This window comes from Amphiprion ocellaris, chromosome 17 (assembly GCF_022539595.1).
Source record: "Amphiprion ocellaris isolate individual 3 ecotype Okinawa chromosome 17, ASM2253959v1, whole genome shotgun sequence".
Lineage (NCBI taxonomy): Eukaryota > Metazoa > Chordata > Actinopteri > Pomacentridae > Amphiprion > Amphiprion ocellaris.
Genome location: NC_072782.1, coordinates 16,356,610 through 16,380,540, shown reverse-complemented (window position 1 = coordinate 16,380,540; position 23,931 = coordinate 16,356,610). Strand labels below are relative to the sequence as shown.

General features: G+C 39.4%; 2 protein-coding genes across 6 annotated transcripts; both read left to right on the top strand.

The window, feature by feature from the left end:
• Window positions 1–3,089: 3,089 nt before the first annotated feature.
• LOC129347317 (uncharacterized) lies at window positions 3,090–4,696 on the top strand. 2 transcript variants are annotated; one of them, XM_055004073.1, is made up of 5 exons: window positions 3,090–3,396; window positions 3,491–3,655; window positions 3,873–4,103; window positions 4,192–4,300; window positions 4,549–4,696. In XM_055004073.1, the coding sequence occupies exons 1-5, from the start codon at window positions 3,339–3,341 to the stop codon at window positions 4,634–4,636; spliced, it is 651 nt and encodes a 216-aa protein (XP_054860048.1). In that variant the 5' UTR covers window positions 3,090–3,338; the 3' UTR covers window positions 4,637–4,696. The 2 variants fall into 2 exon arrangements, with proteins under 2 accessions (XP_054860048.1, XP_054860049.1); XM_055004074.1 differs by having other exon boundaries at window positions 3,093–3,396; window positions 3,873–4,055.
• A 1,652-nt stretch (window positions 4,697–6,348) lies between these two features.
• Window positions 6,349–23,929, top strand: LOC129350901 (NADH-ubiquinone oxidoreductase chain 5-like). 4 transcript variants are annotated; one of them, XM_055019035.1, is made up of 3 exons: window positions 6,349–6,573; window positions 8,269–8,330; window positions 22,572–23,929. In XM_055019035.1, exons 1-3 carry the CDS (start codon window positions 6,440–6,442, stop codon window positions 22,811–22,813), a joined length of 438 nt encoding a protein of 145 aa, XP_054875010.1. In that variant the 5' UTR covers window positions 6,349–6,439; the 3' UTR covers window positions 22,814–23,929. The 4 variants fall into 3 exon arrangements, with proteins under 4 accessions (XP_054875010.1, XP_054875007.1, XP_054875008.1 ...); XM_055019033.1 differs by lacking the exon at window positions 22,572–23,929 and having other exon boundaries at window positions 8,269–17,369; XM_055019032.1 differs by having other exon boundaries at window positions 8,269–23,929.
• Window positions 23,930–23,931: the final 2 nt, after the last annotated feature.

Genomic DNA, 23,931 nt, shown 5'->3' with positions numbered 1-23,931 from the left:
TTTCCTGAAAAAAGCGTTTTTGTATAATTCTGAAATGTACATTATTTTTCAGTTTTGGGTAACCATACCCTATTTTAACCTCTGGCAGTTCACCACTTACCTTTGTACCAGTTCAAATCATTGGACTTGAACTGGAAAAAAAATGGAAAAACTGGGGCGTTACAAAACTTTTGACCGGTAGTGTACTATCCATCCATTATCTATACACCACTTATTCCTCATTAGGGTTGTGGAGGGGCTGGAGTCTATCCCTGTTGACTGAGGGTGAAGGCTGGGGACACTCTGGACAGGTCATCAGTCTATCACAGGGCTACACAGAGACAAGCAAGCACACTCACATTCACACCTACATACAATTTAGAGATACCAACTAACCTCAGCATGTTTTTAGACTGTGGAAGGAAGCAGAGTAACCAGAGAAAACCCACATATCCACAGAGAGAACATGAAGACTCCATGCAGAAAGAACTCAGGTTCAGGCCGGGACGTGAACCAGAGATTTTCTGGCTGCAAGGCGACATTGCTAACCACCAAGCCACTGTGCAGCCCCAAACGTACTATTCAAATGAAAATAAAGACAGATATTTTGTTTTTGTGCATATTATTTTGTTGTAAATATTGGTACAATACAGCAAAATGAAGGTGTAAGTACAGTTAAATCCACCACTGAGACGTAACATCACCTAGTACACCGATGTTCAGATTGCAGAATTCTGCATCTTATCCTTGAAGGCTTATGTTCAGTGCATTCAGATGTTTTGTTATGTAAACTAGAAACGCCAAATCTGTGAGCCATATAGGATCTGACAGTTGTGGCATTTGTTGCCCCTTTTTTGCCAAGAATTGTTCAATTGTCCCTCTGAGATAGAAAAAGTGCTGCTGTGAAGCAAAGAGTTTCCAGTTGTTTCATCTTCTCGGTGTGGGCACTCCTGGATAACTTGTCATATGCACTAGAATGTTTTGACTGATAATCTTTATTTTTTTTTTCTTATCTGCAGTTTCCATTTCAGAAATCGTCTGGAAAGGGTCGCAGCGAGGTTACATAGTCAGAGGGAGGCAACAGTGTGTTGCTGCTAACATTCAGCAACACAGAAAATTGCATTTTGTTTCTGAGAGATATGCATTTTCAGTTTGACAGCACAGGCGGGCCAAATATGATACATTATATGACAGCGGCTGTGTAAAATCTGACCACAGGCCAGACTTTGGACATGCCTGGTTGAGATGAACATAAGTAACATGTTTTTAGAGAGACAAGCTAACAGGGCTCCTCCCCTTCTTCTCTTCAACATCCTGATTCTTCCTGCCCAGATCTGCCTCCATAGTTGTGCTGCTTCCTCCTCTGCTTCAAGGTGGTTTTATGGCAATATTTTTCAATTAATGTTCAACCATACTATTCAAATGAAAATAAAGAGATATTTTGTTGTTGTGCATGTTCTTTTATTGTAAGTATCTGTATAATATGGTAAAAATGAAGGTGAAAATACAGGCAAGTCCACCACCAAGATGCAACATCATCAAGGACACTGATGTTCAGATTGCAGAATGGTCACGATTCATCCTCAGGAGTTCGTACTTCAAAGACGTCACTGTCAAATCTGTAAGTTCATACTTACCGTACTTGATATTTATGAGAAAAAGGAGGAGGACAAGTAAAGAATGACCAAGTGACAGGAGAAGAGAAGAATGAGCATGAAGAACAGTAAAGGGTGGAAGAGACAGGAAAGTAATAGGAGAAGAAGAAGAACAGAAAAAGTGGAGGTGAAGAAAAAAGAAAGAATAAAGAGAACAGGGGAAAAGGAGGCATGAAGAAGACAGAAGGTGCAGGATAAAAGATGAGAAGAATGAAAAGCAGGAGAGAAAGAAGGGTAATATAGAGAAGGAGGGAGAGAAAGGAATGAAGGAAGAAGAAGCACAAGGAGTAGAGAAAAAACACAGAAGGAGAAGAAAGAGAAGTCACACAAGGAGAAAGAAAGACAAGAAGACAGAAGGAGAAGAAAAGAAAGGAAGAGAATGAGGACACATAGGAGGAGGAAGAGAAATAAATAGTAAAGGGAGGAAGAGATGAAAAATGGGAGTAGCAGGAGACAATTAGGGCTGCCACTAACGACGAATCGATGAGCCCGATACGTCATCAAAAGTGGAAGTGAGCGCGCAGTTTACTTCAGTTTACTTGCTGTTTTCAATAAATTACTTTTTCAAAGTGCTTTTTGTCTCACTTCCCCTTCTTCTTTTGCATATTGTAGCTCTACTTAAAACCTCATTAAGATCCAAATGTGCAAAAGGTAAATTCTAGCTATTTTTCAACTAGATTTTGATCAGGTCTGTACGTTCTAATTTTTTTTCCAGTAAGTCAGGTTCTTTTGTTTGTTCTTTGTTTCTTTTTTTGAAGATGGAGGGGGCAGGGGGATGTATTAGAGCACTGTAAAAATTAAAACATTTCTGTCTTAAATTACTCTAGTTTTGACAGTTGGAGAGGAAGTGGATGCTGTCAATGCATACCTCTCTCGTGTTGCAATAACCACAAAGTACATGTCCAAAGCAAGTGAGTAGCAGTTTCCAATATCTTGGTTAATACTGTGGCTCATCTGTAATCGATTAAATCTGAAAAACTGTTGGAACTGTGTTCAAGGACGCACTGACATGATAACAATTCATGCTCGTGGATGGAATTTAAAGAAGAAGCAGAACTTGCATCGATACCTGTCTCAGAGATATGTGAAGGTATTAATACTCATGGAATTTATTAGTCCTCATCCTTATGTATCCCTGGTAATGTGTTTTGGGTTCATACAGAATAGAAAATCTGGTGGTTCAGAGACTTATACATGAAATTACACAAGATTAATCAGGAGCACAACCTTGTCTATGCAAAGCCCCTAAAGTAATGCAGGCTTAACAAAGTAAAGTAACTGACATGAAATATCTCTTATCTTTGACTTGTGGCTACCATTACTTGCTGCTACTACAACAAGACTTTAGTGACCAGGTAAATACCACTGGTAGGCCTCCTTTTTCTGACAATGATACAAATGTATGCCATGTAGACTAAGAAGAGGACTGTTGAAGTGGAGAAGGACGTAGAGAACCTAGCAACAACACTGCAGACAACAGAAGGGGGAATGAAGCAGTGGGTGAAGGACGTTGAGGAGTGGGCTGCAACAAGTATGTTTTTTTTTCTTTTTTTTTCTTCCTCTCCCCTATAGCCAAAATTATTACGTTTCAACTGTGAGATTTTACATGTATATGCAAGGGAATTTGGTTAATTGACAATTTTGTGTTTACTTTGAGGTCCGAAGTTCACTAACAGCCAGGACCAACAGGGACTGCAGCGGGTTATGGAGGGGCTTGTCCTTAAAATTAAACAACAAAAAATAGAGCTGTACAGAGCCATAGGTTGGTGGTTGTTGATTGTTCTGTTTTTTATTTCTTAATTTGTGGCATACAAATGACAAATTATTATTTTTTCTGTACTCGATGTCATCTACAGATAATGACAAAGACCGCAAGCCTAAACGGGAGCTTAATGCCAAGGAAAAGCAGAAACTGGAGGAGGCAATTGCAGTTTACAACAACCTTGTGCCAGAAACCGAAGCTGTTGATACAGCAGATGCAGTTTTAAGTCGAGACTTTCCTAGTTGGCCATGGGATTCTGGTATGTGCGTTTTTCTGCAGTTGATATAGTAATAAAAACAGGATAGATATACAATACATACCGAGACTGACACTATCATTCATATACTGCATATTTAAATCTTCCACACACTGTCCCTATTTTATTTTGATCTTTGAAGGACTAACAATATTAGCATTTAAGAATCTTAGCCTTCATTACTGTTAAATTCAATTTTAATATAATCACTCTTTTAAAGCATCCACAGTTCCCCTTGAGACAAAGAAAGTGGTCTATGACAAAGTCATGCTGCTATCTCGACTTCGAGAGGAGGATGGCATTCTCATCAGAGAGATGAAGAATCACTGCCGATGCCTGATGGGATCTTCAAAAGGTTTAAAAAGGGAGATCCAGCAAATTGAGAAAGACTTGTGTGAACATAGTGGGTATCCAATGGACAACTCCAGTCATCATTACTTGATATTAGTTGGTAAATGTTATTTAATGGGTACAAATGTTTCCAACACTGAACTTGCATTAACCAGTGTCAATCTAATGTCACATCTTGCTCTCACCAGGGTGTCCATTTAAGATGTCCTTGGAGGCATATGAGGGACTGAAGGTCAAACTTAAGAAAAAACTCCAGGAGATGAAGAAAAACATGGAAGAGGCATTTGGCACATACAGGTTAGAATACAAGATGCAGGGTGTGTGCATGTGTCATATCCCACACTTTACTGTTCACAAGATGAAAGATATTTTTTATTTATTGCATTAATGCAGTTACTATAATATTTACCTTGGCATTCCTTAATATTGTTGGAAATTATACAATACAGATTTGTCTATTGTCAAACATGCTATTGCTGCCAGCACATAAAAGGACTGAAAACATGGATACAAACCATGATAATAGTGAATGCTTTGATATACAGGAAAGTCTTGATGGACCCCACTGCCCTGGTGGAGGAGGAGGAGGAGGAAGAAGAGGAGGTGGAGGAGGAGGAGGAGGAGGAGGGGTAAGAGGAGAAGGAGGATAAGGAGGACCTCGATGGCAGTGACGACAACACCTGAAACCTGCTGTTCATGAACTTTATTTTGCAATAAAGCACACCGTTCAAAATCCTGTTTTTATTTTCTTTCTTTTAGATTTTGTGTTGAAGAAAAGGTATTGCTACTGATGAAGCATAAAGTTTAACATTTACCAAATAATTCCTTCAGAATGATGAAGGTTTCTGTAACAGAAGACTGTTTATGTGATGTTTTGGAGTACATCTTCATCCGTATTGAAGAGGGGAATTCACTACACATCTTCAGAAACATCTGCAAACTGCATCTAAAACGTATTTGAAAAAGTGTTTTGAAAAGGTTGAATAAATCTGGCACGGTGAACTTTTCTCCCCTGGTTTTCAAGAAGGAATATGCATTTCAATGTAGACACACTTGGTGTCGCTGTTCTGTCTGGCCGCTGCAGCGCATCTTTAATGTTTAGTAACGCTCTGATTGGTTAAAGAAGGACGAAAGCGGAGTAAAGTCACGCACTTCCGGTCCTACATGAAAGTGTTCCGGTTAGCAACATACAAAGTAAATGAGAAGTCCAAACCGCTGCCGTGTAGCTGGAATGAAGTCTCCACGAGGCTATTCCAAAATGGCAGTGTTAAAGTATGAATGACATGACAGCTGGGGGAAAACCAGGGGGAATACTGAGGCAACACTCATTCTAGTTTTCTCGTTTCATGTCAAACTTATTATTCAGTATATTTAGTCAAGTAAAAAACGCTAGCAGAACCACCCCAGGGAAGGAAATAGATCCATGTCACTGTCAGAATAAAACACCGCGTAGGAGAATTGTTATTAAAACACACCGAGGACTTTGTCCCAATGAAATTGCGAAGGGAGGATTTATTTTCATCTCCTCTTCCTTCACTGTTCACCAAACTTTCCTGTGCGCTGTCATTACTCAATACATCCTGTGTATCTTCTTCGCGGCTGGAAAAGACCCTGATGTGTTTCTATTAACGTATAGATTTTATATATTTTAGATTGATAGTCTGGCATCCTACAAAGTATTATGGTAACTTCCTCTGACTACCTACGTTTTTATTCCTTCTTACAATCTGTCAAACCCCTCTTGTCCGAGAATCCATGTCAAAATGCCACGCGATGACAGACATTATCTGAAATGCCAAAAAAAAGCTTTTTTTTTTTTTTTTTTTTCAAAAGCCAGGATATTTCACAAACTCTGGTAATTTCTTTCTTCGTCTCTTTTTTTCAAGCATACTTCAATGAGCCCTGGTAGCTCCCTGTCACTGCTGGGCTTTTTTCTTGGTTATGAAAAGGGAAAAAAACTAAGAAAAAAATAATAATGGTCAAGGGTAAAGTAGAGCCTCTTACTAAGCTTCATTACTAGGTATAGGCTGTTATATTGAAGGTAAACCAAAACAAACAGACATTTGGTACACCAATACATTATCGTTCAATCGGAGGCTGATCCGAAAGGGAAACCTTAATTTACTGGTTGTTTTAGATAAATTTGGGCCCCGAATATTTTTTTAATACTGGTGCATATAGGTGGAAAATATCATTTAGAAACAAATAATCTGACGGTATAGATCATACATTTAACTTCATATCAACGTCTGTCACGCACATGCGCGTGCGTGCGTCATCTTAACGCCATGGAAACAACGATGACGCGCAGCCGAACTCCTATAAAAGACCTGCTGCTCTTTCAACTGTCATTCTGCACTTGGATTTGGAGCTGAGCTGTTAGAGAAACTGGGAGCTGGACTCTGGAGATTTGAAACGCTGGAAAGCATCTGAAGAATGGACCTTGTTGAAGAACAAACTCAGTGGATTAGTGACAGAAGAAGGAGAAAACCGACCCGCTGGACAAACGGATCAGACAGAAGAGCAGCTGCTGTTTGGAGGCCTGACAGACCTGGAGAGTCAGCACACAGGTAAGAAAATAAAACTGGTGTTTCTGCTGAGCATGACTCCTAAACTGACCTACAGAAACACTTTGGACGCCATTTCAGGAGAAAATTTAGAATAAATTGGTGAATTTAAAGTTTAAGTAACAATGTTTGACGACCTGAAAAACTGTTTTGGTGATACAGACGGTTTCGTGGAGTAAACTCCGTATTTATGAATTTATATTATATGAAAAGTTGAGGGAAATGTATGGAATGTGTTATTAATGCTGTAGTGATTCTGGAAAACTGCTATTTTGGTATGAGGACATGGTTTTTCTAGAATTTGGTGTTGAAACTTTTGGAAACAAAATGGCGTCGAGGACATTTTTCAAAGAATGCTCCAAGTGTTTATTTGTGGAATCCATGGAACGGTTAGCGGAAGTGTTCGGAGAGGCTCTATGACGTCACAGCGTCCAGGCTCAGAGATCGTAGCTGAGTTTAGCTGGTTGTTGAAAATGTTGTTGGACATCGGGTCTTTCTCAGTTCAGAGCTGATCCTGTTTGTGAACGGATGTTACGATGTTGTTTAAAACACACAGTCAGGTTTGTGTTGTTCTGAACTCAGAGCTGAACTGAACCAGTGTCGGTCTGATGCTCCACCTGTTATTTCATCTCTCCGAGTCAAACCGAGCTGTTCTGCTGTTTTCTTCCGTAACCGTGTGAGTAACTGCGTGTTTCCTGCCTCCTGTACGATGTTTGATTTCCAGTTTCTAAGCTGGAGAATAAGAGGCTGTCACAGTAGCTCACACTTTTGTGTGCTTATGTTGGATGAGGCCTGTTGCTGACTGCTCATAATGTCAACAAGGTTCAGCGTTATTCTGAGTGGTTTTGTTCACTGCAGCTGATTGACTGTATCAGTGTTTCATAGCTGATGGAGAATGTGGCCTCATAAGCTGACCCTCTCTTCAAACTCTCTGATTCCAAGTTGATTTGTGAAACAAAAATGTTCAGATTTCCTAGAATTTTGTTGTGGATTTATCAGAAACATCATTATACCTACAGATAACCTATTTACTGCCTAAAGCTGACTGTGGGTGACATTCTGCCTTTTGACTATTAAATACCTGCAGCTTTATTCAGCATCAGAAACTGTAAGTGCTTCTTCAAACTGATAGTGATGATTGTATTTACACACTTTAACACTGGACCTGATGGTAAATAATGTTCTTGTTCTGGATGAATCCTGAACTCCATCAGAGATTCCAGGACAGTTTTTTTCCAGATAAGATGATATTACACTCTAAATGACTTTTCAGTGTTTTAAATGTCTGACTGAAGATTTGGTTCTTGTGTTGAATGGTGTGGAAACCTGTGTTTTTCCTGAGACCTTCTCCAATGGGGTCTTTTTTTTTTTTTTTTTAAACTTTCTGTCCCTGTAGCTGCTCACAGCCATCCAGACTGAAGAATGTTGGCATAATTCATGCAAATATGAAAGCACATGGCATCATTTTGATGAATCAAAACACAGACCTCAAATTAATCAGCTTTGGCTTTGAGTCCTCCAAGCTGCTGAAGCAGAGCTATCATGTAAATATTAGATAAGGGTGGGTTTGAAACATTATGTTGGAACTTGATTCATGTTTTGGTGATCTTTTACCATTTAATGCTATGTAGCCAACATTATTAACATGTGAAACTGTCCAAGAAATCATTGTGTTTGACTTTTGTTTTCCACCCTTAGGTCTCCTGATGTGATTGTGGACCTTCTCACCTCTGAGACGATGGATAAGTGGCCTTTGAATGGTGTTCTGTACACATGTTTTATAAAATGCACTAGTTTTTCTCCTTACTCTTTGCCTGCTCTTCTCTTTTATTGTCCTTATTTCATCATGTTCTCCTTCTTCCTCTCCTACTAGTCTTCTTCTCTGTCTTCTAATCCTTCTCTTCCTCTCCCTCTCCTCCTTTATCTGCTTCTTCTCTTCCTCTCACCATCTCATCCCTTTCCTTCCATTTATTTTGTCCTCCTTTCCCCCCTTCTACTTCTACTGCCTTCATTTTTTCTCTATTTTTTGCCTCATTTTACTTTTTTCTTCATGTTTTCTTCCTTTCTTCTACTGTTTCTTCATCACCTTCCCTCCCTCATTCTACTCCTTGTTCTTCTTTCAACTCCTTCTTTATCTCCATCTTCTTTTCCTCCTCCTTCTCCTCTATCATCTTCTCCTCATCTCTTCATACCTGTACTCCTTGTTTTTCTGTCTTTCTCCTTTTCTCCACCTCCTTCACTTCTTTTTTTCTTTCCTCCTTCTCCTTTTTTCTCCTCTTCCTATTTTGACTTATTCTTAGCCTTTCCTCTTCTTCTGTCTTCTTGTCCTTCTTTCTCCTCATTCTGTCATTTTCCTCTTCTTTTTTCATCTCCTCTTCCCTCCACTCTGTTATTCTTCCTCCTTCTCTATTACTACTCCTCCTTCCATCTTCTGCTTCTTTCTCCTCTTTCTTCTGTCTTTGTCTCCTTCTTTCTCCTTCTCCACTGTCTTATTTGTTTCTTTGCCATTCTTCTCTTCATCCTTTTTCTTGTTCTTTTATTTTCCTCCCTCTCCTTTTTCTTCTCCTCGTTCACTCTTCATTGTCTCCTTACACAGCTTCCTTTACCTCTTGTTCTTGCGTTTTCTTTGTCCATCTTCACTCTTCATTCTTTTGTTGTTCTTCTTGTCACTCTTTTCTTCTCCTCTTCCTTCTTTTTCATCTACTCTTTTTTTCTTTGTGTTCTCCTTCCTCTTCTACCTGTTCTTTTTCATCTCTTCCTCTATTACTCATTGTTCCCCCTCTTTCTACTCTTCCTCACTCTCTTCCTCAGTGTTTTTGTCTCCTCCTCATTTTCTCCTCCTTCTTCTCCTTCTGTCTTGTCATTCTTTTCTTATCCCATCCTTGTATTTTTTTTACTCCTTCATCCTCTCCTTTGTTTTCTTCTCCTCTTCCCCTTTATTTTCAGTTGTCCTCCTTCCTTTCCTTCTACTGCTTCTTTTCCAGCTCTTCCTCTTCCCTCCTTGTTCTTCCTCATTCTTTCCTTCTCATCCTCCTCCTTCTGTCTTTAGCTTTTTCTCCTCCTTTTGGCTTCTTCTAATTTTCTCCTCTTTTTCCTTTATTTCTCCTTGTCCTTCTCTGTCCTCCATTTCTTTCTCCTTCTGTCATCTTTTCCTGCTTCTGTCTTCTTATTTTTTCCTCCCTGTGCTCCCTCATCATTCTTCTTCTCCTTCTGGCTTCTCCTTCTTCCTATTCCTCCCTTTTCTGTCTTCTTCTTTTTCCTTCTGTGTCTTGTTCTTCTTTCCCCATTGTCCTTCTTTCTACCTCTTCTGTCTTTTTCTCCTTTTTCTTCCTCCTTCCTCTTCTTCTCCTCCCTTCTTGTCTTCTTATCGTTTCCTTATTTCTCTTCCTCCTCCTTTCTCCAACTCCTACTTTTTCCTCCTTTGTCTTCCTCTCAATCTTTCTCCCCATTCTCTCTTGTTCTGCTTCTTTCTTCCTCTGTTCTCTTCTCCTTTTTTATTTTCCTTTTCACTTCCTCATTCTATTCTACTCCAACCTTCTTCTCTGTCTTCTTCCACTTCTTTCTCTATCTCCTTCCTCTTCTTTTTTCTCTTCCTCCCTTTACTTCTTGCTCCTCATTCCTTCTTCCTCTCTTCTCCTTCTTTCTCATCTTCCTTCTTTGTCTACTCTGCTCGTCCTCATTCCTCTCTCTTCCTCATTCTGTCTACTTTTAATTTCCTTCTCTTCCTTCAGTTCTCTTCCTCATTCTTTTCTTTTTCAACTCCCATTTTTCTCTGTCCTCTTTGTTCTTCTACTTTTCTTCCTCTCCTCTAGCCCTTTCTCTCTCCCTCCTACTTCTCCATCTCTTTCTCTCTTTACTCTTTCTGCTTCGTCCTCCTCCTTCTCTTTTCCTTTTCTACCTTTTTTCTACTCCCCATTCTGTCTTCTCTCTCTTCCTCCTTCTCTCCTCCAGTCCTCTCATTCTTTCTCCTCCTTTTCATTCTTTTTAATAGTCTTCCTGTCATCTTCTCCTCCCATTTCTCCTTCCTCTTCTCTGTTCTCTCTACTTCCTTCTCCCCTTTTCCTTTGTTCTACTTCTTCTTTCTCTCCCTCTGTTTACATCTCTTCATCCCCTTTACTCCTTGTTGTATTTCCTCATTCTTCTCTTCTTCCTCTTGTTTTTCATATCTTGCTCCTTTTTAGTGCTTGTTAATAGTCTTCCTGTCTTCTTCTTCTCCTTTTTTCCTCCATACTCTTCTGTTCTCTCTTTTCCTTTGTTCTCCTTCCTTCTCTCCCTCTGTTTACATCTCTTCATCCCATTTACTCCTTGTTCTTTTTCCTCATTCTTCTCTTCTTTCTCTTGTTTTTCATGTTTTGCTCTTCTTCCTCCTCAATATATTCTCCCTCATTCTTCTCACCTCTCCCTTCTTCATCTCCTCATCCTTATCTTCTTCTTTCTGTCTTTGTCTTATTCTTTCTCCTCTGCTCTTCCTCATTCCTCTCTTCTCCTCCTCCTTCTGTCTACTTATTCATCTCTTCCTCATTCTTTTCTTCTTTTGCTCCCCATTTTTCTCCTTCCTCTTCTCTTTATTGTCCTTTTTTCTTCCCATTCCCATTTTTCTTTGTTCTCCTCCCTCTCCCAATGCATCTACTACTTTTCCATCTTAACCTCTTCTCCTTTATCCGTCTTCTGTCTTCTCCTTTTCATTATTTTATTGTCCTTCTGCTGTCTACTCCTCTTCCTATTTTATTCTTCCTCCTCTTCTATTCTCCTTTCTTTCTTCTCCTCTTCCTCTTTCTACTCATTTTTTCTTTATTTTCTTTCCTCTTCTACTCATTTTTCTTCATCTCTTCCTCCCTTTACTCTTTGTTCCTCTCCTTCCTTCTTCTCATTCTCTCCCTCATTCTTTTAGTCTCGTCTTCTTCTACTCCTTCTCATTCATTTCTTCTTCTGTCTTGTCATTCTTATCCCATCCTCCCATTATATTGTCCATCCTCCTTTTCTTCTCCTTTTCCCATTTTTTTCTTCATCCTCTCCTGCTAGTTTTTGAATTCTCCCTCCCTTTACTCCTTGTTCTTCCTCCTCCTCCTTCACTTTGTCCTCATTGTTCGTCTGCTCCTCCTTCTCTGACTTCTACTTCTTTCTACTTCTGTCTTCTCCTTTTTCTGCCTTCTACTAATTTTCCTGTCTCTGCTCCTTGTTCTTCTTTCTCCCTCTTTCTTTTCTTCTTCTCCTTCTGCCTTTTCCTTCTTCTCCTTTTCATTCTTTCTAATAGTTCATCTCTCTTCTACTACTACTACTATTTTTTTTGTCCTTCCCCCCTCTGTTTGCTTTTCTTCTCCTCCCCCTTTATGTTCTCCTCCTTCTTCCTCTCCAACTACATTTCCATCTCTTTGCCCTCTACTCCTTGTATTTCTTCCTCTTTGTCTTTCTCATTCTTTTAACCTCCTCCTTTTCCTTGTTTTTTCCTTTTCCTCTTCCCTCTATCTTCCTCTTCTACTCCTTCTCCTAATTTTTCTTTCCTGCTTCTGTCTTCTCCTACTTTCTCCTCCTCTTTTGTATTTATCTTCTTTGTCCTCCTCCTTCTGTCACCTTTTCCTCTTGTTTTTCATCTCTTACTTCTCTTCCTCTTCCTTCTCTGTTCCTTTTGTCTTTTCTTCCTTCCTCCTTTTGTCTTTGGGTCCATTTCTTCTTCATTCTACTCATCCTTCTTCCTCTTTCTTTTCTATTCCTATTCCTTCTGGCTTTTTGTTTTCCCTCTTTTTCTCTTTCTTTTCTTCTTCTGTCTTTATTGTCTCCTTATGCTACACCCTCTTATCTCTTCCTCCCTTTTCTCCCATCTTCTTTTTGTCCTTTTTCATTCTTCCTTCTTGTCATTCTTGTCTTGTCTTCCTCCATTTTCTCCCATTTTTTTCTTCATTTTTGTCCTCCTTCCTCTTCTACAACTCATTTTTCTTCATCAGTTCCTTCTTTTACTCTTTGCTCCTCTTCTTCTTCTACTCTCCCTCATTCTCTTCTAAATCTTTTCACACTCTCTTTCTCATCCCTTCCTCCCTTTAGTCCTTGTTCTTCTATATTCTTTTTTCATTATTTTCTTCACTTCTTGTCATTCTTGTCTTCTCCTCTTGCTTAATGCTTTTCTTCTCTACCTCCTTTGTTCTTTTTTATCCTCTGTGCCTTGTTTCTTTTTTCTCTGCCTCTCCTACCATTTCTACTACTTTTCCATCTCTTCCTCCCTTTACTCCTCGTTCTTCTTCTTGCTATGTACTACTACTTTTGTCCTCATTCTCCTCCTTCCTCTTTTACAACTCATTCTTCTCCATCTCTTCCTCCCTCTACTCCTTGTTCCTCTTCCTCCTTTTTCTCCTTCTACTCTTCCTCATTCTGTCCCTCATTCATTTTATCTCTTCCCTCTTCTTCCCATTCTTATTTTCTCCTCCTGTTCCCTCTGTCTTCTTTCTTTCTCCTCTTCCTTCTTTCTTTTCTTCTTCATTCTCCTGTCTCCTTCTTCTCCATTTTTTCTCATCCCTCTTCTCTCCTCATTGTTACTCTTTCTTCTACTTCTGCTACTTTTCCTCCCTTTACTCCTTGTTTTTCTTCCTTCTTCTCTTCCTCCTTTCCTTCTTCTCCTCTTCTTTATTCTTCAGCCATTATTTTCCCTCCTTATTCTTCTCTTTTCCTCCTTTATCTTATTCTCATCTCCTTCTTCTGTCTTCTGGTTTCTCCTGTCTTTATTGCATCTTTCTTCCTTCGCTTCCTTCTGATATCTCCTTTCTTCTCCTTTGTCTGCATCTCCTGCTTCCTCCTCCGCCTGTCACTTTCTTTTTCATCTCTTCCTTCCTCATTTCCTTGTTTATCTTTGTCCTTATTCTTTTCCTCATTTTCCTTCCTCTTTTTCTCATCTTTTTGAAGATGCTTCCTTCTTTTTCTGCTCTTCCTTCTACATTTATTTGCCTTTTCCCCAGTCTTTACTTCTCCTCTTGTCGTCTCCATCTTTCTTCTCCTCCTATCTTTTTCTCCTTTCTTCTCCTCTATTCTGTCATCTTCTGCTTTGCCATTCTCTATATTCTGTTGCTTCTTTCTTCTTCTCATCTTTCTCCTTTTATTGGCCTTCTTCCTGTCCTCATTCGTTTCTACATTATCTCCTGTCATTTTGTTCTTTGTCCTCTACCTTCTCTGTCCTCTTCTACCTGCTATTTTTCATTTTCTCCTTCTTTTCCTTATTCTTTCCTTCTCTTTGTTCTTTTCCATTGCTTCCTTTTTTCTTTCATGTTCTCCTCTTCCCTTTCTTCTCCTCCCCTTTTTCTTTGTTCTCCTTCTTTCTCTCCCACTATTTTCATCTCTGCATCCCTTTGACTCGTTGCTTTTTTCCTCATTCTTCTGTTCTTCATCCTCTTGTTTTTCATCTCTTGCTCTTCCTTCTCAATATACTCTCCCTCATTCTTACCTCCCCTTCTCTTCATCTCCTCATTCTCTTCTTCTTCTGTCTTTGTCTCATTCATTCTTCTGTGCTCTTCCACATTCCTCTCTTCTCCTCCTCCTTTGGTCTACTTTGCTTCATTTTTTCTTCTACTACTCCTTATTTTTCTCCTTCGTCCTGTCTTAATTTTTTTTCCCTTTACATTCTCATCCTCTCCCTTCTAATGCATCTGCTACTTTCCATCTCCTTCTGTTTTCTTCTCCTCCTTTGTCCTTCTTGTCTTCTTTCTCCTCCTTCTTTTCATTATTTTGTTGTCCTTCTGTCTTCTACTCCTCCTGTTTTCTTACTCTTCTCTGTTCTCCTTTCTTCTCCTCTTCTTCCTTTTTCTTCTCCTGTTTTATTTACTTTCCTCTTCTACTCATTCTTCTTCATCCCTTTACACTTTGTTCTTCTCCCTCCTTCTCCCTTTCTCCCTCATTCTTTTAGTCAGGACTTATTCTATACACTGTAACAAATTGCTGTAAAAATACAGCATATTTTGTACAATAATATACCGTTCTTTTTAAATACAGCTGAATACTGTAAATTCATGTGTTTTTCAAGAACAAAATAATAACAGCAAGCTACTGTACAATCTTACAGTAGATTACAGTATTTTTCTGGTTTGGGTTGATCTGAGTGTGACTGTTGCTGCAGTCCGACTGTTAATCGTCTCGGCAAATCTTCCTGCACATCACCACATTTAGCAAACAGCCAACACAGAGAAGTGACGAAATAGGTTTAAAATATTCTGTATCAGTGATTTTACTCATTACTGAGGAAAGAACTGGGAGAAAAGGAAGAACTGAGGACGACGATTTTCGGCCCTCAGATCTGCAGGGACCATCTGTAGCTGATCCATCCTGCTCCGGTTCACTTAACAAGGTAACTGTGATTATTAAAAAGTAAGCCTTATTTTTAATTCTGTCAGTCTATTTATGTTTTATTCTTTGACAGTAACATAAATATAGCCAGTTAGTTACTGCTTGGTGTTAGCCACGAGTCGCTAGCATGAATGCTAACGTTTCCCACACTTTTAGCTAGCAGCTAGCATGAATGCTAACGTTTCCCACACTGTTAGTTAGCAGCTAGCATGAATGCTAAGGTTTCCCACACTGTTAGCTAGCAGCTAGTTAGCTAGCATCCTCCCCTTTGGCTGCAGAGTGGACACAGCTTTGGCTCTTTCTTTTAAACCAGACCAGGAAAATGAATTTCTAAGCAACCAGATCCAACTAGGTTAGGTTAGCTATCTCTGTCTTTCGTGTAATTTTCCATTAAATATCCAATGTGATGCTCCACTGATCTGTTATCAGATCTCCACATGTACTTGTCTGCTTTCGACCATTTAGGTAATTTCAAGTTTTAAAAAGGTTTGTAGGATGTGTCATGTTGCTTTTCTCTCCACTTAGGAAAGGTAAACTTGCTTGTTATGCAAACGGCTGCAAAAATTAGATTTAAATGTGTATTGAACTAAATAGCTGTTTTAAGTGGAACCCTCTGTTTTGCTTAATAATTTGAGTTTCCTGTTTGTTTTTTTTGTTGATGAATGTGACAGAGTTCCATATTATGTTCAAGGGATCTTTGCCTACACACCTAATATATTCTTTCTTTGTCATTTCGTTGTAGGCTCTTTCTTGGTATCAACCCTGAGAGGGGAACAAAGGGCAGCCAGGAGAAGGTGATGTTCCAGAGGTCAGGAAGCTGCTCCAGAAAAAGACATCTACTGTAAATCCCCATGTAGTCACCCTTATAAAAAGACTGATGGACTCTGAGTGGGACTTCATGTAAACCCACAACACCTCTCCACACAGGACTTCACTTTCACAAAACAAAACCCCGGTCTGCAACCAGATGTTCATGTTGTCATTTTAAGGTAACAAGTCTCAGTATTGTGTTGGGTTCAGTATAAAATACTTCAATTCCAGGTTTGTTCCATGACTAGGTGTTTGTTGAACATGATCATGAGTTATGCAGGACTGATTCTAAAGGCAGGGTACATGAAATGTGATATGCAATTTTTATACAGATTGTTGACAACCTGTTAAACATCATTAATTGTTTTTATATATTTTATTTTACAAGCCTTGAATTACTTGACATTTGTTAGCTGCTGAATGTGTTCAATCAAACTCATTGTACCTGAACTAGAACATGCCCAATGAGAACCTGTTCAGCATGAGGAAATGATTGTATGTTACTAAAATTGAATGGGTTAGATAGGTCAGTTTTTGAAATATGTTTGATACAGAGTTGGCTTTAATAAAAGCTTGTTGTTGGAGTTGGCTTTAATAAAAGCTTATTGTTGGCTTTAATAAAAGCTTATTGTTGAAAAGTCATCTCTTGAAGTCGTCTCTATTTTTTACACTAAAAAACTGTTGTTTTAGAATACGGTAGGATTACTGTAAAATAACAGTGCGCTGCTGGCAACTTTAGCTGCCAGCTCTTTACTGTAAATTTACAGGGAAATTTCTTAGTGTACTCTTTCTTCTTCCGTCTTTTTGTCATTCTTATCCCATCCTCATATTTTTTTCTCCATCCTCCTCCTTTTTCTTCTCCTCTTCCCCTTTTTTCTTCATCCTCTCCTCTTCCCTCTGCCAGTTTTTGAACTTTTCCTCCCTTTATTCCTTGTTCTTCCTCCTTCTTCACTTTCTGTCCTCTGTTCTTCTGCTCCTCCTGCTCTGACTTCGACTTCTTTCTCCTTGTCTTTTTCTCCTTCTTCTGCCTTCTAGTTTTCCTCCTTCTGCTCCTTGTTCTTCTCTCTCTCTCATTCTTTTCTTCTTTTCCTTCTTTCTTATATTCTCCTATTCTACAATTCCTATTTTTCTTCTTCCCCTCTGTTCTCCTCTTTTCTTCTCCTTGCCCTTTATGTTCTCCTCCTTCCTCTCCTACATTTCCATCTATTTTCCCCTCTTCTCATTGTTTTTCTTCCTCCTTCTCTTCTGCATTCTTTTCTTCTCCTTTTCCTCATTTTTTTCTTTCTCTGCTTCCTTCTATCTTCCTCTCCTACGCCATCTCCTAGTTTTTCCTTCCTCCTTCTGTCTTCTCCTACTTTCTTCTGTGCCTTTCTCTTGTCCTCCTCCTTCTGTCGCCTTTTTCCTCTTTTTTCCATCTCTTGCTTCTCTTCCTCCTTCTCCTCCACCTACCGTAATTTCCGGACTATTGAACGCACCTGAATATAAGCCGCAACCACTAAATTAAGAGAAAGAAAAAAGTTTTGCACATGTATAAGCTGCACCTGACTATAAGCCGCAGGTGTCCACGTTGTAACATGAGATATTTACACAGAAAGATTTTTAACTTTTCTTCTGAACAGTGCCTGTAACACGGCAGTGAAACGCATTGAGTCCGTTCACGCTGACGACTCCATCTCACCATGGATTCATTGATGCCAAGCTTTTCTATTCCTATTCCTTCTCTGTCTTTTTCTTTTCCTTCTTTGTCTCCTTACACTATTCCCTCTTCTCATCTCTTCCTCCCTTTTCTCCTTCCATCTTCTTTTTGTCCTTTTTCATTCTCACTCATTCTTCCTTTTTTGTCATTCTTGTCTTCTCTTCCTCCTTCATTTTCTCCCCTTCTCCATTTTTGTTCTCCTTCTTCCTCTTCTACAACTCATGTTTCTTCATCTGTTCCTCCCTTTACACCTCTTCCTCGCCTTCTTCCTCTACTCTCTCATTCTTCATCTTCACTTTCCCTTCTACTCCTTGTATTCATTCTTTCCTTTTCTTTTTCTCTTGCTAAGTCTTACCTTCTCCTTTTCTACTTCATTCTTGTCTATACCCTCTTCCTTTCTCTGTCATCTTCTACTACTCCTTTTTATCATCTTCTCCTCCTTCTTACCCTCTCTTCGTCTCCTTACACTACTGCCTTTTCTCATCCCTTCCTCCCTTTACTCCTTGTTCTTCTGTGTCCTTTTTCATTCTTTTATCCTCATCCTTCTTGTTGTTCTTGTCTTCTCCTCTTGCTTATTGGTTTTCTTCTCTTCCTCCTTTTTCTTCTACTCCATTTTTCTTCATGTTCTCCTCTCTCTTCTCTTCTACTACTCATTCTTCTTCATCTCTTTTTAATCTTCCTCATTGTTTTCTTCTCCTTCTTTCTCCTCCTTTTGTCTACTTCTTTCTCCTTCTTTGTCTTGTCCTTCTTCTCCATATCCTTCTTTCTAGCCTTTGTCTTCTACTTTCTCCACCTCCTTCCTCTTCTCTTTCTTTCTCATCCTCATTTTGTCTCCGAGTCTTACTTTTTCCTCCTCCTATTTGTCAGTGTCCTTCCCCTTTTTTCTTTGTGTTCTCCACTCTTCTTCCCTCTGATTCTTGTCCATCTTTCTCACTTATTCTTCTTTGTTTTCTCCCTCCTTCTCCACTTCCCTCTTTCGCCTCCTTTTCTGTATTCTCCTTTCTTCTCCTTCTCAAATTCCTTTGTCTTCTGCTTCCTTCTCCTCATTCTCTATCTTTTCTTTTGTCTAATTCTTTTAACTCCTTCTCAATCTTCTCCTTGTTCTCCTCCTGTAGCCAACCTTTTTCACCTCTTCCTTCGTCTACTCCTTGTTTTTCTTCCGTCTTCCCTTTCCTCTCCTCCTATCTTTTTCTTCCGCTTTCTTTCTTCTCCTTCTGTCTCCTACTCTTTCTTTGTCTCCTTTCTCCTCCTCCTTCTTGCTTTCTTCCTCTTCTTTTCATCCCTTCCTCTCCTTGCTTCTCTTTCTGCTCTTCCCCATCCTTCTCTTCTCCTTCTATCTTGCCATTCTTTTCTCATCTCCATCTTCTTTTTCTTCTCCTCCCCTCCAATTTTCCTCCTTCCTCTCCTCTTTGTTCTTTTTTTATCCTCTGTGCCTTGTTTCTTTTTTCTCTGCCTCTCCTATTTCGACTACTTTTCCATCTCTTCCTCCCTTTACTCCTCGTTCTTCTTCTTACTATGTCTCCTCCTTCTCTTCCTCATTCTGTCCTTCTCCTCCACTTCTCGTTTTTTCTCTTCTTCATTCTTGTCTTGTCCTTTTCTACCTCATTCTTTTCTCCTCTTTTTGTTGTGTCCTTCTCTTCCTTTTGTTTTTGTCTCCTCCTTCTGTTGTCTTCTTCATCTCTGCCTATCTCTACTCCTTGCTCTTCCTCCTTTTTCTAATTCTCTTCCTTGGAAGGAAAAGAAAAGTTTCTTCAGTCTTCTCCTTCATTCTCCTTTGTCGTTTTCTTCCTCTTTCTTCCTCTTCCTCCTGACTGCTTCTCCTTTATTGTCCTTTTGTCTTTTCTTTCTTCTGTCTTCTTTTTTCTTCCTCATTCATTTTTCCTTCTCCTGCATCTTCTCCTTCTTTCTCTATCTCCAACTCCTTGTTTTTCCTCCTTCTACTCTTTGTCTCCTTTCTCCTCATCCTCCTATCTTCTCCTCCCTCCTCTTCACTTTTCAGCTGTTACTTAATCTGCTCCTTGTTCTTTTCCCTTCTTCTTCTCTCTATCGTTCTTTTCTACTCCATCTCTGTCTTTGTGTCATTTATCTTCTTCTTTATTGCCATCTTTCTTCCTTCTGATATCTCCTTTCTTCTCCTTTGTCTGCATCTCCTGCTTCCAACTCCTCCTTCTGTCACTTTCTTTTTCATCTCTTCCTTCCTCATTTCCTTGTTTATCTTTGTCCTTATTCTTTTCCTTATTTTCCTTCCTCTTTTTCTCATCTTTTTGAAGATGCTTCCTTCTTTTTCTGCTCTTCCTTCTACATTTATTTGCCTTTTCCCCAGTCCTTTCTTCTCCTCTTGTCGTCTCCATCTTTCTTCTTCTCCTATCTTTTTCTCCTTTCTCCCCCTCTATTCTGTCATCTTCTGCTTTGTCATTCTGTATATTCTTTTGCTTGTTTCTTCTTATCTTTCTCCTTTTATTGGCCTTCTTCCTGTCCTCATTCTTTTCTACATTTTCCCCTGTTGTTTTGTTCTTTCTCCTCTACCTTCTCTGTCCTCTTCTTCCTCCTATTTTTAATTTCTTTCTCCTTCTTTTCCTTATTCTTTCCTTCTCTTCTTTGTTCTTTTCCATTGCTTGCTTTTTTCCTTCATGTTCTTTTCTTCCTTCTACTACATTTCTGTCTCTTCCTCCCTTTCCTCCTTCTTGTCTTCATTCGTTCTTCTTTGTCTTCTCCTTTCTTCTTCTCCTCTGCCTTTTTTCTCTACTTTATTCTTCTCATACTTGTCATTTTTCCTTCCCCTACTCTTTGGTTGTCCTCCCTCATTTTCTCCTGCTGTTGCCTTTTTCATCTCCTTTTTAATCTCTTCTTCCCTCTGCTCTTTGTTTCTTCCTCCTATTCCTCATTCTTTTTACCCCTTCTGTCTCTTCCTCTTGCTGTCTTTTTCCTCTCTCCTTCCTTCTGTCTTTGTCTCCTTTGTCTTCCTCCTTCAGTCTTCTCCTCTCCTTTTTCTTCTCCTCCTTTCTTCATTGTCTCCTCCTTCTACTGCTCCCATTTTTCATCTCGTCCTCCCTTTACCACTTGTTCTTCGTCCTCCTCCTATGCTTCCTCAGTCTCTTCCTCTTTCTTTTCTTCTCCTTCTGTCTTGTCTTTCACGTTGTCTGACGTCTTTTTCTTCATTCTTCTTCTGTCCTTGTCTTTTTTCTTAACATCATCTGCTTCTCCTCACTCATTCCTTTCTTTCCTTCTTTGTATTCTCATTCTTTCTCCTCCTGCTTTTCAGTTTTTTCCTTTATCCTGCTTCTTCTTTTCTGTTCTTGTTCTTTTCCATCTCTTCCCTCATTCACTATTCTTTGTCCTCATTCTTCTCTTCTCCTGTCTCTTGGTCATTCTTTACTGCTCCTCTTTTTTCTTATCAAATAAATATCAAGTACATTAAGTATGGACTTACAGACTTGACAGTGATGTCTTTGAAGTACAAACTCCTGAGGATGGGAGGATGAATCGTGACCATTCTGTAATCTGGACATCAGTGTCCTTGATGATGTTGCATCTTGGTGGTGGACTTGCCTGTATTTTCACCTTCATGTTTACTGTATTATACCCATATTTACAATAAAAGAGCATGCACAACAACAAAAAAGCTGTCTATTTTCCTTTGAATACTACAGTTGAATATTAGAATATTACCATAAAACCACCTTGAAGCAGAGGAGGAAGCAGCACAACTATGGAGGCAGATCTGGGCAGGAAGAATCAGGATGTCGAAGAGAAGAAGGGGAGGAGCCCTGTTAGCTTGTCTCTCTAAAAACATGTTCCTTATGTTCATCTCAACCAGGCATGTCCAAAGTCCAGCCTGTGGTCAGATTTTACACAGCCGCTGTCATATAATGTATAATTTGTGGCCCTTCAGTGCTGTCGAAGAGAATATGCATATCTCTGAGATACAAAATGCAATTCTGTGTTGTTGAATGATGGCAGCAATGCTCTGTTACTTCCCTCTGACTATGTAACTTCTCTGTGACCCTTTCCAGACGATTTCTTAAACGGAAACTGCAGATTTTTAAAAAAGAAAGGAAAGACACTACCAGTCAAAACATTCTAGTGCATATGACACGTTACCCAGGAGCAACCGCACTAAGAAGGTGAAGCAACTGGAAGCAGTCTTTGTTTCACAGCAATGCTTTTTCTATCTTGGGGAGACAAAAGGACAATTCCTGGCAAACAAGGGACAATGCATGCCACAACTATCAGATCCTGTATGGCTGGCAGATTTGGCATTTTTAGTTGTCTAAATAAAGCATCTGAATGCGCTGAACATGAGACTTCAAGCATAAGATGCAGCGGTGAGCCAGTTGTCTGCACACATCAAAACCTTTGGAACCAAGCTGCAACTTTTCCAAAAACACTCGTCACAAACTGAGCCTGACATTGCACATTACTCAGCTCTACAGGAGGTAATAAACAGTTTTCCACAGTACAATATTAATACATAAACAATGAGTTTACCAACTCTCAGCTATTGAAAATGAGATGTTGCTTTTTTCATCTCCTTTCTCTGTGGACCCTGATGATGCTCCTCATCAACTGGAGCTCATTGAGCTGTATGTGAACTGGTTATCTGTTTTGAATTTGATAGTTGACAGACAGCATTTCAGTGTCCATACTAAGTCATGTTTAAAATGAACCTATTATGATATTTATAAGCTTCCTGGAGGTTTTTTCTTTATGTAACTGGGCCCTCCTGATATGAGAAGTGGTGATTTTAAAACCTGTTTATGTCTGGGTAGCTTACGTTTATTTGCATTCCCATGTCAATAAATGAAAATTGTCATATATAAAACTTACATAAAACAATGCATTTGCGTTTCGATTTAATGGTTCAAAGAATGTGGGACAGGATGGTTGGCCCTCGGGCATTATCACATTACCAAATGTGATCCAGATTCAGACTGAGATATACAAGAACGACCCAGTAGAGGGAGCATTTAAAGTCTATGAAGACTTTGTGTTGTACAAGTCTGGCAAGAACACATGCACCAGTAAGAGATGTGATGCAAACACACATTACACTGAATATTGAGTACAGGGTGAACCCTAACTGCATATTGTGCTCAGTGATACAGTGTGTACAGTGTTGCTTGGGACCTCGTGGTTCCTACTTGTGTTTCTTGCGTCCTCTTCCTGTCTCCAGGTGTGTATCAGCATGTTTCAGGCTCTGCTGTGGGTAGACATGCCATCAAGATCCTGGCTGGGGAGAGGAGGATGGTGTTTCCTACTGGCTCTGTGTCAACTCCTGGAACACTGACTGGGGTGATAATGGTAAGCAGAGACATGTATTTTACTACTTTCAAGTTGCACAAAGTGATCACTTTCATTATAAACAGGAGCTCTTCTACACTAAGACAGTGGGATATTAGAATCACTGCAGTATAACACACCACCTGCAGCCTTAAGTGACCACACTGCTGAACCAGCATTTTTCTCACGGTGTCTCAGAAACATAACCTTCATAAAGACTTAGATTGTCTTAGACTGTGACAGGGATTCTCAGATAAAACCTAAGGTAAGACAACAAACCAGCAAGTGATAAGGATGTGAAGTATTTTCCATGAACAAGTCTGTGAATATTGTGTACCTTGAAAGCATAACTCTGCTATTGTGTTGCAGTAATTTCTCTTAACCCAGATTGGCTTGCATCGTATTCGAGCACAAGCCTTGCTGGTCTTAATTGACAGTGAATGAATAAATGCCTTTTTCCCACCCTGTAGATCCGATTTCAAGTTTTGAGATGCAGCGTCGTTACATCATCACTAGAGGGGACACACTCCTCTTGTCTGTCATAGAACTGTGACAGCAATTTACTGCTTTTAGTCCCTTTAGAGCCGACTGATGGCTTTGCTGTAAAAAGAAAGCCCCATGTTATGTGTGCAAACGTAAAAAGTCAAGCAGCCTTCACTTCACTCAGGTGGATTTGCAGATGTATTAGCAAAAATAGCAAGAATGTGCCTGTACACAAATCTCCATTGTTGAATGGATGATGTGTCTCTGTGAGAGGACATAAGAAAAGGTGAGACAAAAGCTTACACAGGAAGATCATTTTCAAAGACACACCTGTGCAATTAATTATATCTCTGCTGCTTTGATGCCAGTTGTCACTGTCTTAGAAGTGATTGAATTGTTTTGAATGAAATAAAAAAGCTATGAATCTTTGGTCCTTTGGGGTTTTTACTCAATGTCCAACATTTTTTGGCTGATTTCAAATCTTACAAGCCTTCCTCTGGATTAAAATAGACACACACAAAGGTTTGGACACACTTTCTCATTTAATGTTTTTTCTTTATTTTCATGACCGTTTACATTGTAGATTCTCACTGAAGGCATCAAAACTATGAATGAACACATATGGAATTATGTATTAAACAACAAAGCATGTTTTGTATTTTGGATTCTTCAAAACAGCCACCCATTGCTTTGATTACTGCTTTGCACACTCTTGTCATTCTCTCAATGAATGAACCTGAAATGGTTTTCCAACAGTCTTGAAGGAGTTC